Below are 24867 nucleotides of genomic sequence, written 5' to 3' on the forward strand. Positions count from 1 at the left end.
GGTGGGGTTGAAAGAATAATTATATGTTTTAAAATATAAGCAGCAATACATTGCAAATATATATATATATATAACACGTTAAACAATAAATTAAAACAAGGCAGATGACGCCAGACCGGGCTTTTATTTTGAAGTGAGTGGATCAAAGCTTTATCAAAGCAGAAATACTCATCTTAATGGGGAGGTTGAAGGTCACCTGTTGAGTGAGTGAGAGGGAGGAGTAATGGGAGAGTAATTTCAGGTTGAGTGAGGATTGGTTTGAGAGGAGGGAGAGAGGAGGAGAGAAGGCTTTTATTGTGGTAGAACGAGGGAGGGTAGACAGAGGGAGAGAGGGAGGTATCTGAGTTTGAACTTGTGTTTTCCTTTAGTCTTTGTCATCTCAGATTCACAAACGCAGACACACACATACACACAAATATACTGGGTGTCATATTGAGGGACGCTGGGCGAGTGAGGACAACATGCTCTGCTTAAAAGGTAAGAGAGAGAGAGAAAGAGAGAGAGAGAGAGAGGGCATGAAGTTATGAAATGTGGGTCATTTTTTTCTGTATCTGTCAACATTAACACACACACACACACCGTTATCTTCATAACCTTTTTGCAGTGTGAGTGAGAAAGAGAGAATGTGTGTGTGTGTGTGTGTGTGCGTGTGTGTGTGTGTGTGTGTGTGTGTTGGAGCACTGAAGAAGGTTGAGCATGCTTTATTTTGAGCACAGAGAGAGAGAGAGAGAGAGAGAGAGATTAATGGAGGGAGTGAAGAGTTGACTAGATGCACTGTTTTCATGATTACAGCTGCAGGAGTCCTTTGTGCAACTGTTACTATGGTTACTGCTCCTAATAGCACCGCTAGTATTTCAACTACTACAAGTACTTCTGATACTGCAAGTACTGATGATGCTGGTTCATCCAAGTTTTGGGTCAGAGACGTGTGCAGTCTTGAGTCTGGCACGTGTGTGTGTGTGTAAGTCTTTAATGACTGTCGGCCTGTCGGGGCAGGCTGAAGCATCGCATTGAGCCTCCATAACACAGCTGTCCTTCTCCTGCAGCTTCAGACGTGGCTGTGGAGCTTTCCTTAATGAAATCCTGCAAGCTGCACTTCCTCAAGCAAACAAAAACAAAAAGAGCACACATAAAATTTGCTAGAATGTTTATCGACTCATGATGTTTCAGTTTTAGCTACAAAACAAATTAGCAGTTAATGTTTAAATGTTTCACCCATGATCTTATTGTCCCTCTTTTTAAGATTGTTTGCTTTCATCTGTGGCCTCATTCTGTATCATTATAAGCTACATTTGCATATTAGAGCTCAATTTCGTTTGTATTTGTACTCATGATGCATCTTGAAGCAAGTCTTGCAGTATTTAGTATTCGTATTAGATCGTATTTTCATGTTTTGCAAGCTCAATATATTAATCATACCTGTGTGAAGTGGTTAAAAAATAGTAAGAGTTAGAAGCACAAAATATAACAACTGAATGCGCCAGGACAAGATCGCATCAGTTATTTTTGTCCCATCATCCGTCAGAGTAAACACTTTCACCCTCGGGAGAAATTCCCCTGTCAAGTACCTGACATTCACTTCAAAAACACAACTGAGCTGCCAGGACACAGACGATGGATGACGTAGGAAAAAAGCTAGGGGAGAGGAACTGAAGATTGATGGGACCCTTCTCACTTTCTCTTCTTCTCTTTTTTTTGTTGGCCAGGTGAATCCCTGAGTCAATCAAGCGTTTGATCAGGGAGACCTCCAGGCAGAAAACGAATGAATATTATCATTGCTTTTATATGAAGCACGGATACCTTTAAAAATTGGTTAAAAACTCTTGTTTTTGTTTTAGAACTGATTTCATAATTAAACAATAAACATTTTTAACTTTCTTTCTGTCTGTGGTCCTCACCTCCCTGTGACTCATACACCTCAAAGGAACACCTCACAGTTTTACCAACAAAATACCATCAGCCTCCCAAACTGACTGAAAACAGAGACATTCATTATTCTGCTTTTCTTTGTGAATATTTCTTCATTATGTTTATGTTTTGTTTTGTCACTTTGGACACTTCTCCACCTCCACCAGCTGGAACCTGGGATGGATCCAACCTCTGAATGTACCAGCACAAATCAAGGCCTTTCAGACCAGGGGACATCTTCCAGTCTTCTCTTGTTCAAGTTCGGTGAATCCACATGAACCATAGCCTCAGTTTTCTATTCTTAGCTGACATCAGTGGCACTCGGTGTGGTCTTCTGCTGCTGTAACCAATCTGCTTAAATGTTTGATGCGCTTTGCATTCAGCGATGCTCTTCTGCATATGTAGTTGTGATAAGTGGTTTTGAGTTGCTGTTGCCTTCCTATCAGCTCAAAGCTGTCTCTCCAATCTTCTGTGAACCGCTGCTCACAGGATATTTTCAACTTTTCAGACCATTCTCTGTAAATTCTAAAAACCATGGCATGTTCAAAGGCGCTTAGATCACCTTTCATCACCAATGTGGTGCTCGGCTTAAAATTCAGCAGGTCGTCTTAAACATGCCTAAAGGCAATGAATTGCTGCCATGTGACTTGCTGAATAGATTTTTGTGTTAATAAACAGATGAACAGCAGCCAGTAGTGCATTTATGCTATGTGTGAATCTAAAATTCCAGTCAAGCACTGACTATCAGCGTTTGAATTTTCCCTTTATGGTAATATAAAGTTTGGTTTGTTTCTTTTCTTGGGTAATCTAAGATATTGTTCAAGTGGTTTTAACACAGGTCCTTCTTCAGGACTTCCTGGTTGAAGGTTTGTGTGCACAAATGAGGCAGTGTGGTTTATGAGAACACTATAAACCACACTGGTTTGTGGTTCCCCTTAATGTGCTGCAACTGCTGACTGTCCCCTTTCTTCTTAACATTTTATTTAGCAGGATCCAGTTCTGGTAGTGGATACCTGACTGAGGCATTTATTTACTTTCAGTATGGAGGTAATGGAATACAGATCATGTTGCATGTAGCTGAGGGTCGTGTTGGAGGGTCAGCTACATGCAACAGCAAAACCAAGCCAAGGTGCAATAACACACAATGAAAAAGCAAGATGACAAAATAAAATCTAGTAGAGATTTGGTGCACATGACACTAATGGCAGTCTCTATAGTTCAAGCTCCACATCATTATGTCCATTCTGCGTATTTGCATGCTGAATCAAGATAAGAAGTGTTGGTTCTGAAGTACATTAATTGGTCAATGAATCCAAAGAGGATTTGCTGCTGTCAATGCCGTCATTTTGTGGCTGTAATAAACGTTATCTGGCTCAGCGAGTTTCTATAACTGCTAACTGTAGCTATAGAAGTAGGATTTGGTGCATTTGTTGCAGTTGACAGGTGTGTATTAACCCACATCGTGTGGTGTGCAGGTGAAGTTTAACTAAGCTGTGAAGGATGTTAACCTTCTGTTTAAGATCTAAATTTAGAGATACCCAGTTTAACACAGTAACGCATTACTGAGCAACATGTGTTGTGAGTGTGGTGATAAATACCTGTCCCACACCGGCCATCTGCAGACCTGGATAATCCCTGTTAGTAGATTAGAGTTAGAGAGAGGAGAGGAAAGAAAGCAGCACTATGTCAACACCTCTGAAGAAAAATCACATTTACTGTTGGACTGTAATCATTTCTGGATTCACATCGGCCGTGGGAGACTTTTTGGTTTGTGGTTTGGAGGTCTGAGGTTTTTATTGTGAAGGAATAAGAAGAAGTTGGACAGAGCTCCTAAAGGTTTTAACTGCGTTCATTCCAGGGTCACACGAAGGTTTTCTTTTTTTTTTTTACTGTGAAATGTTGGGATTGTTTGTTGTAAGAAATGGACATTTGCACATGTGGACATGAGGATCCGGAGATCTTACTTATAAACTTATAACTTATAAACGACTGAGCACATTTTGGACTTTGTTTTAGGGCATTTTTTTTAAATTATTATTTTTTATCAACCTTTTGTAATAATACAAATTTGCATAGTTGTTCTGAACCCAAATGTGCTATTTGTGAAGATATAGCATTTTAAGACTTTTATTGTGAAATGCTCAAGGCTCGTTTTGTGAATAACTGGAAAATATGTGCGTCCAATGACATTCATTTTTCTCTTCAACTAAAAAAGGCAAAAATTATTTTTAATGCTTATTTTGCAGAATCAAACTCTTTTATAAGGCAGGGCTAACTAAATTTGGAGGAATTAGGACCTTTTCTGGAATTATTGATCCTCTTTGGACATTTATTGTGAAGGACCTGGATGATACAAATCTCTTTATGAGTTTGAATAACAAGGGGTTGAAAACTGACTCCAAGAGAAGACTTACTGCGAAAAGATGATAATACTATTGTAGTTTAGTCGTGGTGAGTCACCTGTAATCTGTCAGCCCATCAAACTCCTAATCACAGCTCGAGAAACAATGATTTCATATGTGGAATGCCTGGGTGGGGAGGGGGCGGGGCCTGGTGTGACGTCGCATTGTTGGAATTCTGGTCCTGATGAAGAGCGAGATGAGCTTCTTCCACGCAAGATGATTTCCTTGCAACCAAAAACAGAGGGCAGCCTGCGCCGGCGCCTGCTCAGAGCTAAAATCTACCAGCACCATGATGCCATCTATGGGTTAAATGCAGGTGGCGTGGGACAGCTTGCATCAGCCTCAAGTGAAAAAAAGCCCCTCCCAGCTCACCTGCAGTATCAAGGAAACAGTCCCTGGTTCCGCCCGCAGCAACTCCCACCACGCTCCCATATCAACCCTTCTTTCACCCCAGAGGTTCGTGGGAAACTGTTCCTTACTCCAGAGGCCTGCGGTAAACCCCATCCACAGTCTCTGCCGCTTCAGCTGCAGCGCCCTAACTGCCCAGTTCTCACCCAGCGACGCAGAACTAGTTCCTGCCCCCCAACCCCAGAGCCCCGTCCCGGTTACACCATGCCTGTCCCCTTTCATCTTAGAACTACACCCCCATTCAAGGAGCCAGAGCCGCCACCACAATATCGCTACAGGCCCAGCAGGAAGTGCAAGACAAGCTTCTTGTGCTTTAGACGTCGCAAAGGGAGAATGTCTGGGAAGGAAGCAACCCAAACTACACCCCTTCTACACAAAGGTACTACCAAGAAATTTGGGTAATCAGAATACTGCTACTAGTACTTGGTATTACACTGCTAGAAAGATACTATCCAAGCTGGGAATCCTGAAATGGTGCTTTTGGTTTTGAGTTGTGCAACTGGACCATTTTGGTCCTCAAAGATTTCAGATGATAGTCAAATAGACACATGTATTAGGGTTTATGTGGTACTCAATCATATCAGGCAGCATAACACACTCCGAATTACCTCCTTCTTTGAGACCGTTAATTAACCAACCAGGTCTGGGTTATCCCAGTTTGGTCCAGGGTATCCTATAGCTTAGTTCAGTTTTGTTCCCACAGATCCCAGTCAGCCTGAATTGACTTTTAAAAGTCCCAAATACACTGTGACACTGTGGCAAATTGGAACACTTACTTTTTTGATATTATAAATGGTACCATTTGTTATCCTGGATGATCTATTCGAGGTTGCATAATCAAAGGTTTTGCTTTTATTCAGCCCAGAATAGTGCTAAATCGTGGGACTTGAATGGTTACTACCACTCTAGCTCTTTCTAGTTTGGTCCCAAATAATCTCAGTTTTCGTGATGTTCCTGATGTTTGACCTCCTGAATAGTCTCAACTACTCTTATTTGACCATTTCCGTTCTGTGAGTTATGCTTGTCTGGCTCTCTATGATCTTCAATCTGGCACAAAATTCAAATTTTATTTGAGCCTAAATCTAGTTGAAATGTACTTTTGTTTGATCTCACCTGGAAGGACTGCATTTCTATGCATGTAAAATGTCCTATAAATTGTGTTAAGCCCTGAATGCTGCTAGCTAGCCTTGCTTAGCTCACTTTGGTCTCCAAGATTCCAGCTTGAGGTCCTGAATTATCCCATTTATTATGGTCTGGCTTTATTTGGCCCTGAAAAGCTCGGTTTGATATTCTAAATGGTCCTAGCTAAGTTTTGTAACAAATAATAGTAACTCACCTAGTTTGGCGTTATAAAGCCCTGGATGTTCTCACCTGTCGTGTTTTGGTTTGCTATAGTCTTAAATTGGAGTATCCAAAAAGTTGATTCTGGTCATCTGGACGTAGCGTTTTGTGGGAGAAATGTTTCGTCACTCATACAAGTGACTTCTTCAGTCTCAGCTGACTGCAGGTTTCCCCAATCTTATAAACAGTACATTTGCATAATGACTGAAACCAGCCCACTGAAGGAACAATGGGCTGGGAGGTCAGTTCCTTAATCATAATTATGCAAATTCTCATGACCATTGATCAACAACCACTGATCAATGGCCATGAGTACCATTCACAGAGAGTTGGGGAATGGCTGCAATCACAGCATTGTAAGATGGTGAAAGATGGACACTTAGGCCCCCTCCTCAATTCAGAGATGGTCTTTGATCATCTCTGGACCATTCAGTGGTCTTTGATCAGTGGGTTTTGGTCAGTGGTTGTTGATCAATGGTCATGAGAATTTGCATAATTATGATTAAGGAATTGACCTCCCAGCCCATTGTTCCTTTAGTGGGCTGGTTTCAGTCATTATGCAAATGTACTGTTTATAAGTTTGGGGAAACCTGCAGTCAGCTGAGACTGAAGAAGTCACTTGGATGAGGGACGAAACGTTTCTCCCACAAAACGCTACGTCCAGATGAACAGAATCAACTTTTTGGAGATTTACTTTCCTGGATGATTGAGCATGCATCAAGACGTGAAATTGGAGTAGTTACTTTGTTTTGGTTTATTTGGTTCTTTGATATTATGAATGTTTTTTAGCCACTAGTCTGGTCCCAAATTATCTAAGTTTGTCTGACATAACTCTTTGAGGTCCTGAATGTCTTCAGCTATTCTTGTTTATCCATTTCAATATAGAAAGATGGCTTTATCTGGCTCTCTTTGGTTCTAAATCTCGCACAAATTTTAATGTGTTTCTTCTCATCAGGGCAGACTAGGATCCACTTAAACTAAATTCAGTTTGCTCCTGGATGACTTGGGAAGAGATTTCTCACGGCAGATATTCATAATTAGTGGTATCAGTAAAATGAAAGTGTGATACAATAAAATCTTCCAGATTAGCTCGTCCCAGTTTGGTTCAGTCTTTGCCTCACAGTTTCTCCATTTTTAAATGAGAATATTAGAGCAGCAACTCAGTGCCTGCACGTCTCCTGTGGCAGAGTAAACACACTTTCACACACACTGTGTGACTGTCTGATCAATAATGCATCACAGCACCAGTCAGCTATTATTCTCTGATAATATGCAGAAGAAAATCACACCAGCTCTCCATATTCTTGGTTAATTATCTCCCCTGTGTGCATAATCTTCTTCATGTGTACGTGTGTGTGTGTGTGTGTGTGTGCAAGGATTAGCTGCCGCTCCACGCATTGGCCTAAAAGCTAATTCCACGAATAACAGATAATGAACAGGCTTTTTAGCTGCAACAGCTGCTACCTGTTAGCTTCCTAACATCTACCTTCAGTATCCCGCCCTCATGTTGCCTTTGTGGTGACGTCTCAGCGTTTATAATGTTAAAACAAAGAAAACTGAGCATCAATCAGTCAGTGGTACGTGACTCTGTCCTCATCCTTCCTCTTTCCTGACTGGACAGCTGACAGAGTTCAGAGTTTAACAGATTCCGACTATATATAAGACTATGACATAATGATAGTGTGTCCTACTTACTGTCTAATTAATGAAACTAATTAAAACAGTGAGAAGGTGAAGACAGACAGACAGGCTGTCAGCCATGAAGACGGTAATTAGCTGCTCCACTGGCCCACATAGTCGGCACAGTTACAGACTGGAACTGTCCCAGTTGGTGATGATGAAGGTGACTGTCAACTCTATCAGCCATGGCCAGTGTTACCACAAATACTTAGGGTTGCACACGTTTTTACTGTGGAGTTCTGCTGTTGGAATATGTGCAGAATATAGTCTTGCTGAAAAGCAAGATTTTCCCTAAAAAAAAAGAAAAAAGAAAAAAACAATTCCACAAAATTTGACAAAATGCCAACATTTTGTCACGAAAACTATGAAACTGACATTAGCCAGTGTCTAGGCCATAAGGAATGACAGTTAAAGAATGATGTTCTTGTTGAAATAAGCAATGCTTTACCTGAAAAAGACACCATCTTCATGGCAATATATGGTATGTAGCCCAAAACCTGTGGATATTTATTAAGGATTAATAAAACCTTCAGGAGTGTACAAGTTACCCCTGCTATGTCCACTAAACACATCTACTAAGACAAGTGGGCATTTTTAACAATATGTTACAAATTTTAAAAAACAAGTCTCCATGATGTCATGGTTCTCAGTCAGAAAAGTGTGGTGGGGCGATTCAAGGCTGGGAATGGCTTCTGCACTAAATGGTGGAGTTATTTTGGGGTCTGGTTCATAATCGAGGCCAGGAAGGAGTAATAGACTACAGATGGATTGATGCAGCAGTGATGCAGATGTTTTTACAGTCTATTGCGGTGACGAGAGAGCTGAGTATGAAAGCGAAGCTCTAGAGTTACTACATCTACCTTCCCATCCCCACCTATGGCTATGAACTGTGGTCAGTGACCAAAGGAATGGGATCACAGATATAAGCAAGGAAATTATTTCCTTCTCAGGCTGTCTGGGCTTTCTGCCAGAAATAGGATGAGGAGCTTGGTCATCCCAGAGAGATTTAGTGTCTCTTGTAAAGCTAGCTCAGAATACCGTGCCGTCACTCCAGAAGACCTGGATGGCAGGCTGGTTAGAAGGAGATCTGGGCTTTTCTACATAGACTGTTGCCCCACATTCAGAAAAGCACCACAAGACGGATGGATGGATTGATGGATGGATGGATGGATGGATGGATGGATGGATGGATGGATGGATGGATGGATGGATAGATGGATGGATTGATGGATGGATGGATGGATGAATAAGAAAATTGTATTCTGCTGTATTTATATCATTCTTTTGAAAGGTTATTGTTAAAAATATATACAGATCTGACTGTAAAAACATGAAATATGCACCACCTGCATCTATTCAAATACTGGATGCGGTTATCTCTTTGTGCATTAGCACCTGTTATACCCTGAAGGTTTTTTGGTGTTTTTGTTTTTTGTTTTTTTTTTGGCATTTTTCCTCATTTTATCCCTCAGATGCTGATGTCAAGGCTGATGTCCACACTTTGACAGCATGTCCTCACTCTCTTTGGACCTCACAAAGATAGAAACATGAGAACACAGAGAATAAAAGATGAACAGGGATACATCAGAGGCGCGGACACACTTTGAATTCTGTTTCTTCATCTCTCTTCATCTACAAAGCATCATGTTTCATGTGTCGTTGTGATAATGCGGTATTTGCGGGTAACCTTCATCACCTGGCGACACACATGAAGGACACACACGTGTACTGGCTTCCTGCCAACGGTGTGTGTGTGTGTGGAGAAAAGAAAAGAAGAAAGAGGGGGGAGCGAGTGACATAAAAAGAGAATAAGAGAGAGAGGAGTGGGAGGAGAGTAGCATTGCAGCGAGTCGAGCTGCATTACTGCTGCTGCTCGCCCGCTCTCTTTCTGTTTGCTGCAGCCTCAGGAGTGTGTGTGTCGGTGTGTGTGTCTAAACGAGTGTGTGGCGTCGTTATGGTTCTGATCGGAACGGCAATCAAATCTGTCCTCAGATATCTCAGTAAGACCAGAGGTGAGTGCCGCTGTATTGGCGAGGGATTGATTTACCTTTGAGCTGTACAGGTAGAGTGAGTTATAGCTCTCTAAAGATGACCTCATAGATACCACCCCCTGATTGGCTCTCAGGTGCATGTAAAAATCATGTCAAACGTAGTTTAGATCAGCAGTTTAATGAGCATTTGAAATGTGAGTTTATATTACCTGTAACTATAGTCTAAAACATTAGAGACCCTATTCAAGGTCTCCAGGACTGTCTTTAAATGCCTTGTAATAATCTTACTGACTTCAAGAACCCAATTTAGGGATCATTTAAAGACTTTTTTGGCATTTGTGTTCTCAAGGGGTCCTGGAATCCCCACAAGGACCCTTAGGATGTCTTCTCAAGGTTTTAACCCTTTAACCAGTAACCCCCAGAAACTCTTCAAGAACAATATAGGCTTATTTAAAGGCTTTTGTCAGGACTTGTGGACCCCTGGAATCTCCACATGGACTCTCGGAAAAGTTATTCAGAGCTTTATAACCTCGTAGTGACCTCTAGAATGCCCTCAAGAACAATTTAAATCTCTTTACAGACCTGTGTTATTTCTCAACGACAATTGGAAAAAATAATTAAGCAACCATAGTATCTTCTTGATGATCAGTGTGGACATTTATTATGTCCTCAACATACAAGAGCAGCTTGAATCACTGGAACATTTGCAATGACCCACTGAATCTGCCACAGACGTCTACTGCCTGGTCAAGGACCACTACCTACCAAGAACTTCTGGGACCCAATTAAGAACTACCAAGCTTCTTCAGGTTCATATCAAGGACCAGCAGAAGCACCTCAAGAATCAGGATGGTCTCTTTATCATTCTCCTTGGTGGTTCCTGTAATTCTCTTATGGCTTCATCAAGGGCCTCCTTCTAACATAAAAAACCTCCTCAAGAACCTGCCACAGGACTCCCTAAATCTTCTCAAACACCTGTGGTCCCTTCTTAAAAACTGTCACAACTTGTCAGACCTCCTTGAGGATTACTTGGACCCCGTAAAGACTGTTTAAGCCTTCCTAGAAGAATTGCATCTTCTTTTTCAGAGCCAGTGAAAACCCCGCAAGCCTTATATCGAAACTCTAATGTTTTAGAACTTCAAGCACCACTGATGCTTCTGGAAAACCCAAAATACCTTCTGACACTTCTGGAACTGTCTAAAGTATTTATCGGACCACTGCGTGTATTTTCATATTTCAGCCTCTGCATGCTTGTTCTAAAGAACCCACCAAAACACACAAAATCTCAAGGACCATATTTACATCTTAAATAATCTTTCATATTTCTCAAGGACTTTGGCATTCCTTCAAGGATCTCAGGAGCTTCCTGCATCGCCATTTCAGTCCCCGTAATGTTTGTTTCCATTGTTTGGTTTAAACCTCTAAAGCTGTGTTCAGAAGAAAAAATAAAATAACCTTTTCTTGATTAAAATGTAATGGTGTTTATTTACTTGTCTTTTGAATGACAACAAAAAATATGACAACAGAACATAAACAATCGGCCATCACTCATCAGTGATGACTTGGATCATGCGGTTAAAGAGAGATGTGATTGATTAATGGGAACAAATTATCTTTTCTCTCTTGTTTTTTGAATATTATTAGGATGAGATGAATGACTAAAACAAAACAAAAAACGCTGTCAGTGCAGAAAAACAAAATCATTCATAAGTTATTGTAAGAAATTCCTACTTTGTATTATAAGAGGTGTTTTTGGTCCTGACATACATTGCAGAATGCAGAAGGCTGAGACTCAAGCTCCACATCTGTCCATACGTCTGTCCACTGAATACCACAGACAGTCAATCTGCAGCTCTTTCACAATAAAAGCCCTGTGATGTGGAGGTCACCTTGAATAGTGCTGAGTGCAGCAGCTCTCATCATCACTGCTCCTCTGAGTGTGAAAAGATTTGCTGAAACAAGATTAAAATCCAGAAAGTTGACTCATTCTCCCTCTCTCTCTCTCTGTCTTTGTTTGTGCTGCAGGGGACGGGGACAGTAAGTGGTCTGTTCACTACACTACCCAGAAGCCTCAGCAGGGTCTGCGCTTCATCCCTGGCAAAAGGCGATCAGGCAGTGCTGATGACCTGCGAGGTGAGAGTGGTACTTTAGTGTTTCATCAGTTAACCTTACAAAAATGTGAGATTAACTGGATCTGTGGGGAAACACATTTAGAGTAATGCTAAGAGACTTGAGAAAGTCTCTAGATGAAAATAAGTAGCCACACTTTAAATCCTTCCCTGATTTCTGGTCCTGTCTCACTCTAATGGAACCATACTTTCCAAAAGGAACGCCATGTTATCTTCAATAAGACTTAAAAGTAGCTATTGAGACCATAAACCAATGAAAAAAAATGTTTACTGACATCAAGAATTACCAGCTCTGGTTACAGAGAGGGGGAGAGAACCTTCATTAACTCAAATATTTAGAGAGCCTGGATTAAATTAGGAAGAAGAAGTGAACAGACAGGGTGCAGCTTTGAACCTGAGTCCAGAACAGCAATCAGACTGTTTTGTGAACTGAGACGTTCACTTAAAGAAGTCTGTGTATACACTCGATCAATAATACCTGAGTCCCATGAGGAGAAACTGCAATGCGGCTGCGGTAGAAATGACTGAAAACACTAAAACCACTGCTCCACATTGTAGAAGCATCTCTGAAGTGGCTCTGCAATCTAAGTTAATTATAAGTCCTTTCAAGCCGCACAGAGCAGATGAGGAGGGCAGGAAGTCGGACATATGAATGACATGGAGCATCTGGTCAGGCTAAATGACGTCTGCTTCAGAAAACATTCACAGCGTGAGTTAATGGATTGTATCTGTATCCATTCTTGGATGTAGACCCAGGTGGAAAAGATTTTTGATCAATAAGTAGATTATAAGTATTTAAACAAATTGAAAATATTTAAGTTAAATTTTTACAGTAAATTAATGAATAAATAATAAATGTGTTTTTCCCTATTTGTTGTCTTCCTTATGTCATATTATATATTGTGTAAAATAATTAAAAAAGAAAATTGAAAATTATTTTGGGTCAAGTTCAAGAAGTGTGTGAACCCCCAGAGCCTCAGAAGTCTGTTACACACAAACCTCGAGTCCTAAGTGTGTGTGTGTCCTGTAGGATTAGCATTGGCTGACAGATGCCAGCAGACAGTGACCTTATGACCTGACACACTCACAGAATTGCTGCTGAAAGAATACGTACTCTTCTCCACTCTTGATATTGTTCTTTATGGGCTGAAGGTGGAAAACTCACAGTCTTCCTCACTGCAGTGGCAGATCACTAACTGTTTATAACACTGTCATGTCGCTAAGGCTAACATTGTTTGGGTGTTTACACCAACAAGTCTGCCAGGAAAGACTGCAAAAGCAGCTGCCTGTTCAAAGAGATCCTCATCATTTGCTCTTTAAATGTTTATGTCTCTGAAATCTGCAGTATATTCTCAATCAGCCATCAGTCCTGATAAACAGCCTCCTGTCTGTTTTTATAGCTGCTGAGCAATAAAGGCCTTTTACACTGTGTTTGATTCCATAAATTTTCAATGAAGTACTTAAGCTTTATAAATGATCAGTTTCCTTCGCTTGAGGCCATAAATCCTGGTTCTTTGATGCTTATCAGAGAAGTAATTAAGCTTAGAGGTGACAGCAGCCTGTGAGCAGACTGCAGAGTGCTGCAGGGGTCTGCATGCAGCACGCTCTGCAGCTTCGCAGCAGCTGCAGTGCCACATGTCACTGTGAGAAAGCATAAATGACGAAGGCTGAGCTCTCCTGCTGATCTCAGCTGATCACTGCAGCAAAGCTCACACAGTCCACAATCATTCTCATGTACTCAACTCACTATTTTCTATCATCATGGTGTGTTTGTAGCATGTAATGGGCTGACTCAGCATGGCTGCAGCATCCCAAGTGGTTCTCAGCCCCCCCCCCCCAGCCCCACCCTTCCTCCCTTCTCCAGCATCAACCAATCAGACGGAACCGCACGACGAGGGTGGAGGGACAAAAGCAGGAAGATGGTGAGAAACATGTGAAGATGTTTATACAGATGTAGTGATATATATTAATGGGGCTGAAGACAATGACACCAGCGCTACCAGTTCGGTGTCTCTTACTCATGGCCCGGGAACTCAATTATATCAGCCCAGCATGCTCACCATTACATCTGAAAGAATAAAAGAATAATTGTTATTGGTAATTTTTCAAGCTATTTTTATTGCCACACTGTAAAATACAAGAAAACGGCTTCTTAAAGGACAAGAATCCCTTTGTTTCCCCATATATTTAAAGGAGCCTGGAGTTTTATATATGTTCATTGTTTATTTTTCAATCCAGTTTCCTGATTTAAAACTACAGACATTTGGTTTGGTGTGTTCTGGATCTTTTTCTGTTTGTGCAATCAGTGCAGAATCTTTGTGTTTTATTTCCATCTGCTGGTCAAACTGAAGCACTGACACATCTTCTGCCATCTATTTGTTATACTCAATGATTAACCTTTCCTTTAATTGTTTTTCTCATCCCTTGATCCTTCCCTCATGTTCTCAACCCTCCTCAGAAGTCCAGAGTCTTGGACTTTTTCTCTAAGTCTTGCTTTTCAGTTTGTTTCAAGTTTTCAGTTTGGAGAAGAAAGGTAAACATGGAATAAACATGTCTGTAGTACATTAGATTAGATAAAATTAAAGTAGGGCAGCATCTCAGTTACACCCAAACAGGCTTTTTACCCTAACAGTCGACAAAGTCTTAATTTGACCCTTCCAGGCTAGATTAGACCCCAACGCTGCTGGACTAGATTTAACTGTATCAAAACTCAATTTGTAGACCAAACTGTTAATTTCTGCCTCTTTTCTTTGTCAGTCCACAACATCCTCAGAGGAAGATGAGATGTTCATCTTGAACAACAGGCGACCCCTGACACCACTGGTCCTGAATCCCGTCCATCTCACCTCCTGTTGGGATGATGATGAGCAAACATATGAGCCAAAAGTCGAAATGGATGTGGAACCGCACCCTCGACTTCCAACGCCGGAGGAGAGGATGAGGCAGCAGGCCGAAGCAGTCGCAGCAGATATTGTTCCTATTAATGTAACAGGTACAGCTGGACTCAGATCCAGATTCTGTTTGTAAGGACTCTGAACTTACTATTGAAACTCATCTAAAACTTTAAATTTATTTCTGCCATATTGTCTACACTGAATTTCTACTTGCATCTGGTTTCAAAAATAGACTGAGACATAAACTCGAGATTTACCTTTAAATTTTTCTCAGGCTCAAATCAGTTTGGTCTTCATAGGGAGTTCTTCTAATTTAGAGCAGACCAGAAAGCTTTTGTCATCTTGATTCATGCCTTAAATCTTAAAATCTGGAGTCTGGATAGGACTCAGATTTGAAATATAAGTTAGAGTAATCTAATGAGACCCAAATCCAACTTGAAGTTCTTCTTAGGCTTGAGGCTTTACTTCAATTTAACTCACCCAAATCTTGGGACTTGGTAAATTACCTTTAGCCTTTTCAGAATTAACTCTGGACCAGGAGTTGAAATCGGAGGTACATTGCCTCCATTTTCATCTGGATTCTGCTCTCACAGAAACTTGATTAACTTTTGTTAAATAACTGTATAACTATCCACTATAGCTTTAGATCTTACTTGGAACTGAGATTTTTTCTTTCAACAGAAGCTTATCTTGAAGACCTTAAAGGGACATATGATTTTATCAGGACTCTAAGTAACTAACGGGAAACATCAGAGTTAGGAAATGATGTGAGGTTTAAGTAAACTACAGCAGGACTCATAGGCTAAACTTGGATTCGGAGTAGCGACTTGGTTTCTCATGTCTTGACTGTTACCTTTTTGTATGTGTTCACACTTAAGGTGAGAGTTTTGATCGCCAAGCCAGTTTTCGAAGAACACTTTCCAATGCTGACTCACTAAACCGACGACCCCGGAAATTGAGCCGACGCAAGACAGTTACTGGGATACCAGATAATGCCCTCCCGAAGTCACCATCTATCTCTGACGTTCTTCCTGGTCAGTTCTCCACTGTGGGTCGACCTGCATCTGAATGTACCTCTCCTCATCAGCAGAGGAACATGGAGGTGGAGGAAAAGGGAGATCTAAGAAAAGAGGAGCAGCTGTCAACAAGGAGAATCCGAGCCCCTAAAGGAGAGGGAATGTCCAGCCTCATGGCCTCCCTTACCTCTTCCCCACATATTGGTTGCCATTCCGGCTCCTGCTGCTCACCATCCTTGGAGAGCCACACCCTCCCCCGTCCAGCAACCAACTCCTCCCTGAACTCCGAGGCCAGCTGTAACAGTGTATCCTGCAGGACTCTCAGCACCTCCTCATCTTGCTACCAGGTAAATTAATCAGAAGTTATTATTACACTAATAAAGTCAAAGCATAAATTGAAGGAGTTTCCAGATGACTGGCATGCTAATGTCAGCCAACATAGGCCAGAGGGAAGACAGTTCAGAACTTGTGGGGCGACCGTGGCTCAGGGGGTTGAGAAGCGTATCTGTAACCGGAAGGTCGCCGGTTCGATCCCCGGGCTCTCTGTCCTGGTCGTTGTGTCCTTGGGCAAGACACTTTACCCTACCGCCTACTGGTGTTGGCCAGAGGGGCCGATGGCGCGATATGGCAGCCTTGCTTCTGTCAGTCTGCCCCAGGGCAGCTGTGGCTACAACTGTAGCTGCTTCCACCAGTGTGTGAATGAATAGTGGCATTGAAAAGCGCTTTGGGTGCCTTGAAAAGCGCTATATAAATCCAATCCATTATTATTAGACTCCAAACATGTCCCCAATGAACAGAATGTCCTACAGATGCTGAGAGTATGTCATGGGCTCAGAGCCTTTCATTTGTTGACCTTTCTAAATTTTTAAGTTACTGTTGCTCACTGTCGGCTGGGTAGAAGAGAAATATCAAAGCAATAGAAGAGCATCAGATACTTTGGATTTTCACACTAAATTTACTATACTGGCTTTTTGAGGAAACCAAGTTATGCTAAATTAGAAATGCCTGGAGCACATTTTAAATAATTTTTCTCTTTTTTATTCCTGTTTTCTTTTCCAGTCACAGGATCTACAGGGATTCCCCAGTGATCTTCACCCTCTGCTGCCCTTTGACCCCACTGCCAGAGTAATGCCACAGTCTCCTTCCTCCTCCTTTAATTCCGTTCCCTCCTCACCTATTATATCATCTGTCCCTGCAACCTCTAGTTGTGCCCTACAATCAGAGTGGGCTTCCCCCAATGATAAGCCCAATAATGAGGCCCTTTCTTCCCCCGGCTCTCTTCCTTCTTCCCCTATCACTGATTCAGAGACTCAGTTTCATTACCCAGCAGAGGATGACCTGACAACCACAAAGCAGGACACCCAGTGTTTCTCAGATGGTTGTTCCTTGACTGGAGAGAGATGGAGCTACAAAACCCTCTCTCCAACCTCTAGTGTCCACAGTGGAATTTCCCAGGAAATGAGATGTGTTTCTGATGAAGGTTGGAACTTCGATCCACTTCTCTCTTCTGGTCGGTCCTCCCCTTCTTGCACTGATAGCAGCTCCTTGCGTTCAGTGAAGATGTCCTCTCCCTCGCTAAACCGTGAGAAAAGGAAGTCAAGCACATCCTCCTGCTACTCTCGTTCTGTCACCCGCAGCATCTCCCTTCGCAAGTCCAAGCGTCCACCTCCTCCACCATTGCGTTCTGATTCATTGAGGCGACGGCCAGGTCGTAGCAAATCTTCGCGTTCTTCTTCTAGTCCCAAGGTGGAGCGCGGTCCCCGCCTGGAACGCACCATGCAGCACACACCTGCGTCATCTCCCCAGAACTTTCAGGATCCCTGGGTGCCCCGAAGTAGCACCAAAAGACGCCAAAGTGGACTTAACTGTGGTACAGTTTCAACCTTTGAGCCTCTAAACCCAGACTGCCAGGCATCAACCTCTTCTGACTCTCCTCCTTCCAACCTCGAACCAACTCACCTCAGCCCTGGGTCTCCAGGTTCAGAGGAGGAAGGTCTGACTTTTACTCTCAATCACCAACCTCCAGCTTCCTCTTCTGTGCCTGGGCTTCAGCGACTTGCTTCGCCCTCCAGTGGGTACTCTAGTCAGTCTAACACTCCAACTCCTGGCACGCCAGTGTCTTCACCCCTCATCCCATCCTCCCCTCTCACAACAAGTCCTGGAGCTTTCTCCCTCCCCCCAACCTCACCTTTCTCCTCTTCCTGCTTTACCTCCTTCCCCCTCTCCCCTGTCGCATCCTCCCTGCCTAGGACAAGGTCTCGAGGTGAAGGCAGACCAAAGCCACCAGTGCCAGAGAGGAAGTCTTCACTTTTCTCATCCCTTTCATCCTCATTTTCTTCAACCTCTTCCCTCTCCTCCTGCACCTCCTCAGACTCCTCTGCCAAACATATTAATCTTCCTGCCCCACCACCTCGGCCTCCTCTTCTCGAGTCTTCTTTGCTTTCACTTTCCTGCTCTCCCATTCATGAAACTCTTCCTCCTCCCCCTCCTCCTCCACTGCAGTCCTGCTCACCTGCTCCTTGTTCTTTCACTAAACTTTCTCTTGTTCCTCTTCCTTCACCATCATCCCTTCCTCTGCCCCCTCCACCGCCTCCTCTCCCACCATTATCCCTTGCCAGGCCTTCTCCTCTACCTCCCTTCTCCCGGCCTCCTCCTCCCCCCTACTCCTACGCTGTCAGGCAGACTTCCCATCATGATCTGGTATTTACAGTGTCATCTTCCACCAACTTCCCTCCTCCCCCAACTTCTCCCCCTCCTCCCCCATGTTCAGAACTCCCAGACATGCCAATTGCTGACCTCCCTCCACCACCACCACCTCCCCCTCTCCCTCCTTTGTCTACTGTCCCCACACCTTTTGCCTCTGTCTTCTCCCGACCAAGCCCAGACGCGTTTCCACACAAATATGGCAAAGCACACCCCTGCCCTCTGGTAACTGCTCAAGCTCTGCAGGACGTCAAACTCCGCTCTATTAAGAACCAGGAAGTCCTGCCAGCCAATGGTACATCTACTGATGATGGCGCTTTGTTGTCTGTTGGTAACCATGGTAACCAGGATCTACCAATCAAAGAAGCTCAACACTACTTGGCTGACTTGACTAAAGGAAACCTTGTTTCCAACACCAGTGTTAACCTAGCGGAACAAGGATCAGAAAACGATATCTGTTATGTTGCAAACAATGACAATAATACAGCTAGTGCATCCTTGGATAATGCTAGCCTTCACAGCCCAGACAATGCTGAAATGAAACAACCTAAACATGAATCAGATGATGATTTCTTCAAACAAACAAAAACAGAGCTTTTGGCAGATGAATCAGATTTCAACAATCTTCAAAGCTCACAAAGCATTATTCATAACACTACTAGCAAGAGAAGTCTTGGGCTTCAGCTGAGGAATGGTGGCACTTCTCAATGCAGACAGTCCAGTGAACAGAAAAAGAAAGATTCAGACATGTATGCTACACTAGCTAACAATGAAATCTCCAGTTCTGAGAGTCCATGGGTGAAAATGTCTTATGAAACTGACAATAACCATGTCAGCACAATAAGTCAACCTACGTCTTTCCAACGAAACATTATAGGAACAGTGCTAACAGATGCTAAGCTCAAAGAACTTGCAGAGATTCAAAGAGAATGCAGAAAAATGCTGTTAGAGAGCAAAGAGGAAGTCGAGCAAAATGACAAGAAAAAATCACAAATGCAGTCACTCTGTGCTGCTGATGGAGATTTGAAGAATGTTGATATTAAACACTGTAACAGGGACTTGAAGCCAAGTAGCCCAAGAAAGATCTGCTCTCCAGAGAAGCCAGTTCCACCAAAGAAGCCTGATCTTTGCATTCTGGGTCTCACAACATCCCCCAACGCCACACGAGAACTCAATGTGGTGAGGAGCAATGGACAAAGTACAGCATTTTCTCCAGGGTTCAACAGCCAGTCACAGTTTCCTGATGATTCTTTCTGCACACCTTTACACAAACATGTGATCCATAGTCCCCCTTCACCAAAGCACTTGGTGTCCACCAGTGATAACTCAGTGACACCTGTATACCCAATTAACACAACATCTGCCAATATCACCATGCACTCACCTGCCAGCTCCCCTCAACGGACAAAAACACCAATTTTGCACAAGAGACCAGATCTCTCACTGACCTCACCCAAAACAACCAAACCACTCTTTCCATCTAAAATTACAGGAGGGGCTTCCATGGGGACCTCTGGGACTGGAGGTGCTTCACAGAGTCTGTGCATCACAGCTAGCAGTAGCACCTTGAAAACCATAGGCACCGGGACCACAATGGCTCGAAACACTTTGAATGAAACCTTGGATACCTTAAAGACCAACTACTCCCTAGGAGCCATGGAAATGTATAGAACCTGCGCCTCCTCAAGGATCATGGGAATGGCTACCCGTAGCACATTAGGGAACTCAAAGGGCCAAGGAACTACTTCCACATGGACTGAGGGCACCCAAACTGAAGTAACACACCCCAGTTGTGGTGATATCAAAACAAAACTTTATCAAGATGATACATCATTTCAGAGGAGAATGATGAGGTCATCACTAGCTGAAGATGAAGAGGAAGATATTAAGGAAAGTTTGGAAGAGAGAAGGATTAACATGGCAAGGATGATGATGATGTCATCCACCACAAAGAAAAAAGACAAAGGAAGGAAAAAGAAGAAGAAAAGGCCAGGCAGGCAGCTGCTAATGATCTCAGCAAAAATGGAACCCTCCCCATCATCTTCATCATCCTCATCATCCTCATCATCCTCTTCATCCTCATCTGGAGATGAGAGAGATGTAAGAAAAGACAGGACAATCCAAATAAGCCAGAAGATGAAAGTTACTAAAGTTTGGGACCAAGACACAAGTGACTCTGAAAGCTCCTTCAGTTTGATTGGTCAGAGCAGGTACTCTCTCAGCAGCGTACTGTCCACTGACAGCCTGCGGGGTGAACTGTCACTACCAGATCTTCTCATACAAGAGCCAGGTGAAAAACAAGACGAGCCCGGAGCTCTGAGAGGAGGAGAAAAATCAAAGGAGGCTAGCAGTCCCCAGGATGGTAAGTTCTATCAAGACCACAGATCCTGCTTCTTAACCTATCCAATTCAGATTGTGGTGAGCCTATTATGCATTATAGCAGCTAATATTTATAGATCCCTGTTTATTGTTCACCAAATGCTCAAATATATAATTTATGGAGTCCTTGGTGAAACTAAGTAAGCATTTTCTGTATTAGCTGTCCCCAGTATCTGCCTTAGTAGTCATTCAGTAAATGTAGGCAGAGCTTTTGTTTGTGCAGGTGTGAAGCAAAGTGGGCCAAGTTTCCTGCCCAAACAAGCTGTGAGAGTAGACAAAAATATGCAGATAAGGTACAGCATGTGGTTCAGTCAGACTACAGCTCAATAGGAACTTACATACATAGGAACTTATATACCGCAGTATCATGTCTGTGAATGTCATCTTCGGAGCATACAGGTATCTTTAATAATTATTATTGGAAAATAAATAATAAATAAATAATTATTCTTGCTCTTGTATTCAGTCTGCCCCAGGGCAGCTGTGGCTACAACTGTAGCTTGCCTCCACCAGTGTGTGAATGTGAGAGTGAATGGATAATGGAATTGTACAGTGCTTTGAGGTTCTCGAAAAGCGCTATATAAATGCAATCCATTATTATTATTGTATTCTTCATCATTTCAATTTCAGTTCAACTGAACTGTTAAATGAACAATTGAAGTTCAGTTTTTTTTCACTGTCCTTTCCTTCCCAGCTGATGTGTTTGGCAGCATTTCAGCAGATCAGATGTTCATCTCTGGTTGTCCGCGAACCACAGAGGATCTATTCACCATCATTCACAGGTGGGAACACAAAATGTATACTATGCACTTGTTCTGTAAAATCCTTTAAACCACATCCTCACTTGTTGGTTTGAATTCTACCTCTTACTCTATGGAGCAGTGCTGTATGGGAAGGGACAGCATGAATGCCCTGGTAGTTGGGGTTTGTCTACAGGTAAAGCCTTTAATTAGTCACTAAGTGTGTAGTGTCATTATTATTCTCCTATTATACATAGAAACTAGTTCTTCCTTATTCCCTGTTGCCCCAAATAGGAATAAGTTGTAGCTGTCAAAGAATCCAGAGATTTAGTAGTAGTACGTATATAGTGTTTCTCTATTCTAACTGAGCACTCAAATCACTTTTATCCACAAGCCTCAGTGACCCATTCACAAACACATTCATTCAGTACTTTGTTCTATGCCTTCAAGCACACCCATTCACACTCAGATGGATGCATCAAAAGTTATTTGGCATTCAGTATCTTGCCCAAGGATACTTTGGCATGTAGACTGGAGGAGTCAGGGATCATTGGTATTCATGTATACACAATAATTACAGACCGAGAAAGTCAGTTTGGGAATGTAAGCCACTGACAGGAAAATACATCTTTCCTGCTGGGGAGGTAAGGAAACAAAGGTATGATAACATCAAGCAGTACGACACACAGTAGAGGGTACAAAACTATCTCCAGACATTGTCTGGTTCTCAAAGCCACAAGTAGGTTCAAACCTCCCGACAGATACCAAGATAATGTAGTCAAAAACATAATCACTGGTAAACTCGCAACCTGTTCTTCCTCAGACACTAAATGTAAGATATCTACTTCGTCTACTTGTTCTTTGATCCCCCAGCTAATTAGCTTCTCCTATACTTGAGAAACAAAAGTGCTTCAATCCAAGTTCCCTTCCATTCCTGTCATGTCATTGTTTATGTATATATTAAACATATTCTTAGGAACCTATGTCTTTGTTGTCTATTAGATTTTTTCAGATTTCTAGAAGTTGCCTCTTGATGTTAACTAGAAACTTTTAAAATAGAGCAACTCTCTTGTGGCCATGTAATTCAGTGCATGTAGCTTCTAAATATACAGTTACTATTGTTCACTGTTTTCTGTCACATTTCTGTCAGGTCCAAGAGGAAGATGCTTGGAAGAAGGGATCTAGAAGAAGACAAACATTGTGTCTCGAGCTCCTCCTCCTCCCCCTCCCCTCCGGTGACTCCCACTGACCAGCTAATGCGACCTGCAGCACTCAAGAGTCAAAGGTCAGCAAGAAGTGAGAGCTTTAAGGCTCTCCTGCTGAGGAAGGGCAGTCGACCTGATTCTTCATCTCGAATCTCAGCAGTTGAGCGACTTCGGAAAGTTGTTTCTCCCACTGCAGCAGCTGACCTTCATGGTGCACCACCACCTCACATATCCTCAGACCAAGTAAACTCCACAAGCTCCCTCCAAACTGGAGAAACACATGACATCACTGCCCACCTGACTCTTAATGTTCAGCAACCTCCCAGATCTCCATGTGCTCAGAGCTTCTCCATGATGTTGGAATGGAGGCAACAGGATCTGCCACATAATAACCTCTTCTTCTCATCTTCTTCCTCCTCTCCCTTCTTCTTCCTGTCATCCTCCTCCACGCGCCCTCGCTCCCTCACTCCTCCCTGCTCGGCTAGCCGCCGCTTTGCCGCCCGCTGCCGCCTTGTTGCAGCCCCCATGACTGCAATCTTTGAAGGGGAAGATGAGGAGGAAGATGAAGAGGATTTCAACGAGTCATCGGGAGCTGATGGAGAATCCAGTCTGACACTGGTTGAGACTGCTTGATGGACAAGAAAGCTTGCTGATGTAGCTGGGAGCAGATGGATGTTAGACACCACAGAAAAATTGGATGTGGTCATGAATGTGTGGCAAAGTCTCAGCTGACTCAGCTGAAACTCACCTGAAGCATTTAATTGAATGCACTAAAGCACACTTCCTAATTAACTACATCAGTCACCTTAAAAGGATGTGTACAATATTAATGGTTTCAAGAAAAGAAGCTTGTTGCGATGACATAAGAGTTTCACTCCAACAGTTTCTTCGCTTTTTATTTCCTTTTAAACCACACTAGTTATATGTTTTCCAACGTCAGTGACACTAAGTTTCTTTGACATTGATAAATTCACGTTCTTCTGTCTTCTGCACTTTATATTCGCCAAGTAACCCGTGTTTGTTCTACACATGAGAATTTTGTTTTCTTGAGATCACACTTTAAATATTCTGAAACAGTCAATTTCAGCAACTTCTAGAATATACACATCTGTGTTGAATTGGATATGCTCTGCCGGAGGTGATTCCTCATGTGGATCCAGGAATTGTGTAAAGGACTGACTTTTCACATCATATTCATATCACACACAAATCAAACTGAAATACATGGGAGCTACAATCTTGATGTTGTTAAGAAAATATCAACAACTAGATGAAGATCCATCTAGACCCACATCATGGACGTTGTGGAGGGGAGCCAGTATAATATTAAAAATTAGTTTACACAAAAAAAGTGATCCAAAAACAAATTAATTTATCACATTAAGAAAATGTTCCTGAATTTTGTATTTTGTACTCAAGAAATGTTTTTGTGGTTGCAGTTAATCATGAAGTTAAAAATCATGTAAATCAATTAGGTCAAAATATTGGGGAAAACAAAATCAATTAAGCATTGTTTTTTTTCTTCAATAGAAAAGTAATATCACAATGCTTTCAGCAAAATAAATGTTCGATACTGACGCTTAAATCAGCCGATTCAAACTATTTACTGGGGTTTATTATTATCACCTAAGTAACTGGGCTGGGCTAATGCGTCTCCAAATTTAAGCATTAGTGTAAATGTTGTAATGGCTTGTGTTTTGATGTTTGTTTCAGTATAATCGTTTAAAAGTCTGGTTTTCTACATTATGACCAGCTGCATTCACTGAGACTGTAACTAATAAGGAATAGAGATGGTCCTTTTCTGTAAATATCCCTAAATTCATTTTTCTCTCTTATCATGTTTTCTTGTTTGTATGACTTTTGCAGCTGAATCTTTGTTTCTATTTTGTTAGCATTTTCAGCCTCCAGCTTAATGAGTCATACAACACTCACATTCAGTTTTCACCCTCAAATCAGATTTGTTTATCTCATGGTAGGCATCTATGGAAGCTTGTTTCCATGACTGACAAAAACAAAATACAAACAAAATCTCAAAATTTTGGCTTAATTCCAAGTTCCAAAATTCCAAGTT

At 42.2% G+C, this 24867-nt stretch overlaps 1 protein-coding gene across 4 annotated transcripts; it reads left to right on the plus strand.

Annotated features, from left to right (window-relative positions):
* The first annotated feature begins 3519 nt into the window (after window positions 1-3519).
* nhsl1a (NHS-like 1a) lies at window positions 3520-24167 on the plus strand. 4 transcript variants are annotated; one of them, XM_026157497.1, is made up of 10 exons: window positions 3520-5097; window positions 11756-11863; window positions 13636-13781; window positions 14318-14392; window positions 14617-14851; window positions 15632-16116; window positions 16829-20834; window positions 21546-21633; window positions 21734-21787; window positions 22742-22802. In XM_026157497.1, exons 1-9 carry the CDS (start codon window positions 4416-4418, stop codon window positions 21756-21758), a joined length of 5850 nt encoding a protein of 1949 aa, XP_026013282.1. In that variant the 5' UTR covers window positions 3520-4415; the 3' UTR covers window positions 21759-21787; window positions 22742-22802. The 4 variants fall into 4 exon arrangements, with proteins under 4 accessions (XP_026013282.1, XP_026013279.1, XP_026013280.1 ...); XM_026157494.1 differs by lacking the exon at window positions 21734-21787 and having other exon boundaries at window positions 3521-5097; window positions 22742-24167; XM_026157496.1 differs by lacking the exons at window positions 3520-5097; window positions 21734-21787 and adding an exon at window positions 9563-9751 and having other exon boundaries at window positions 22742-24167.
* The last annotated feature ends 700 nt before the right edge of the window (window positions 24168-24867 follow it).

This window comes from Astatotilapia calliptera, chromosome 23 (assembly GCF_900246225.1).
Source record: "Astatotilapia calliptera chromosome 23, fAstCal1.2, whole genome shotgun sequence".
Classification (NCBI taxonomy): Eukaryota; Metazoa; Chordata; class Actinopteri; order Cichliformes; family Cichlidae; genus Astatotilapia; species Astatotilapia calliptera.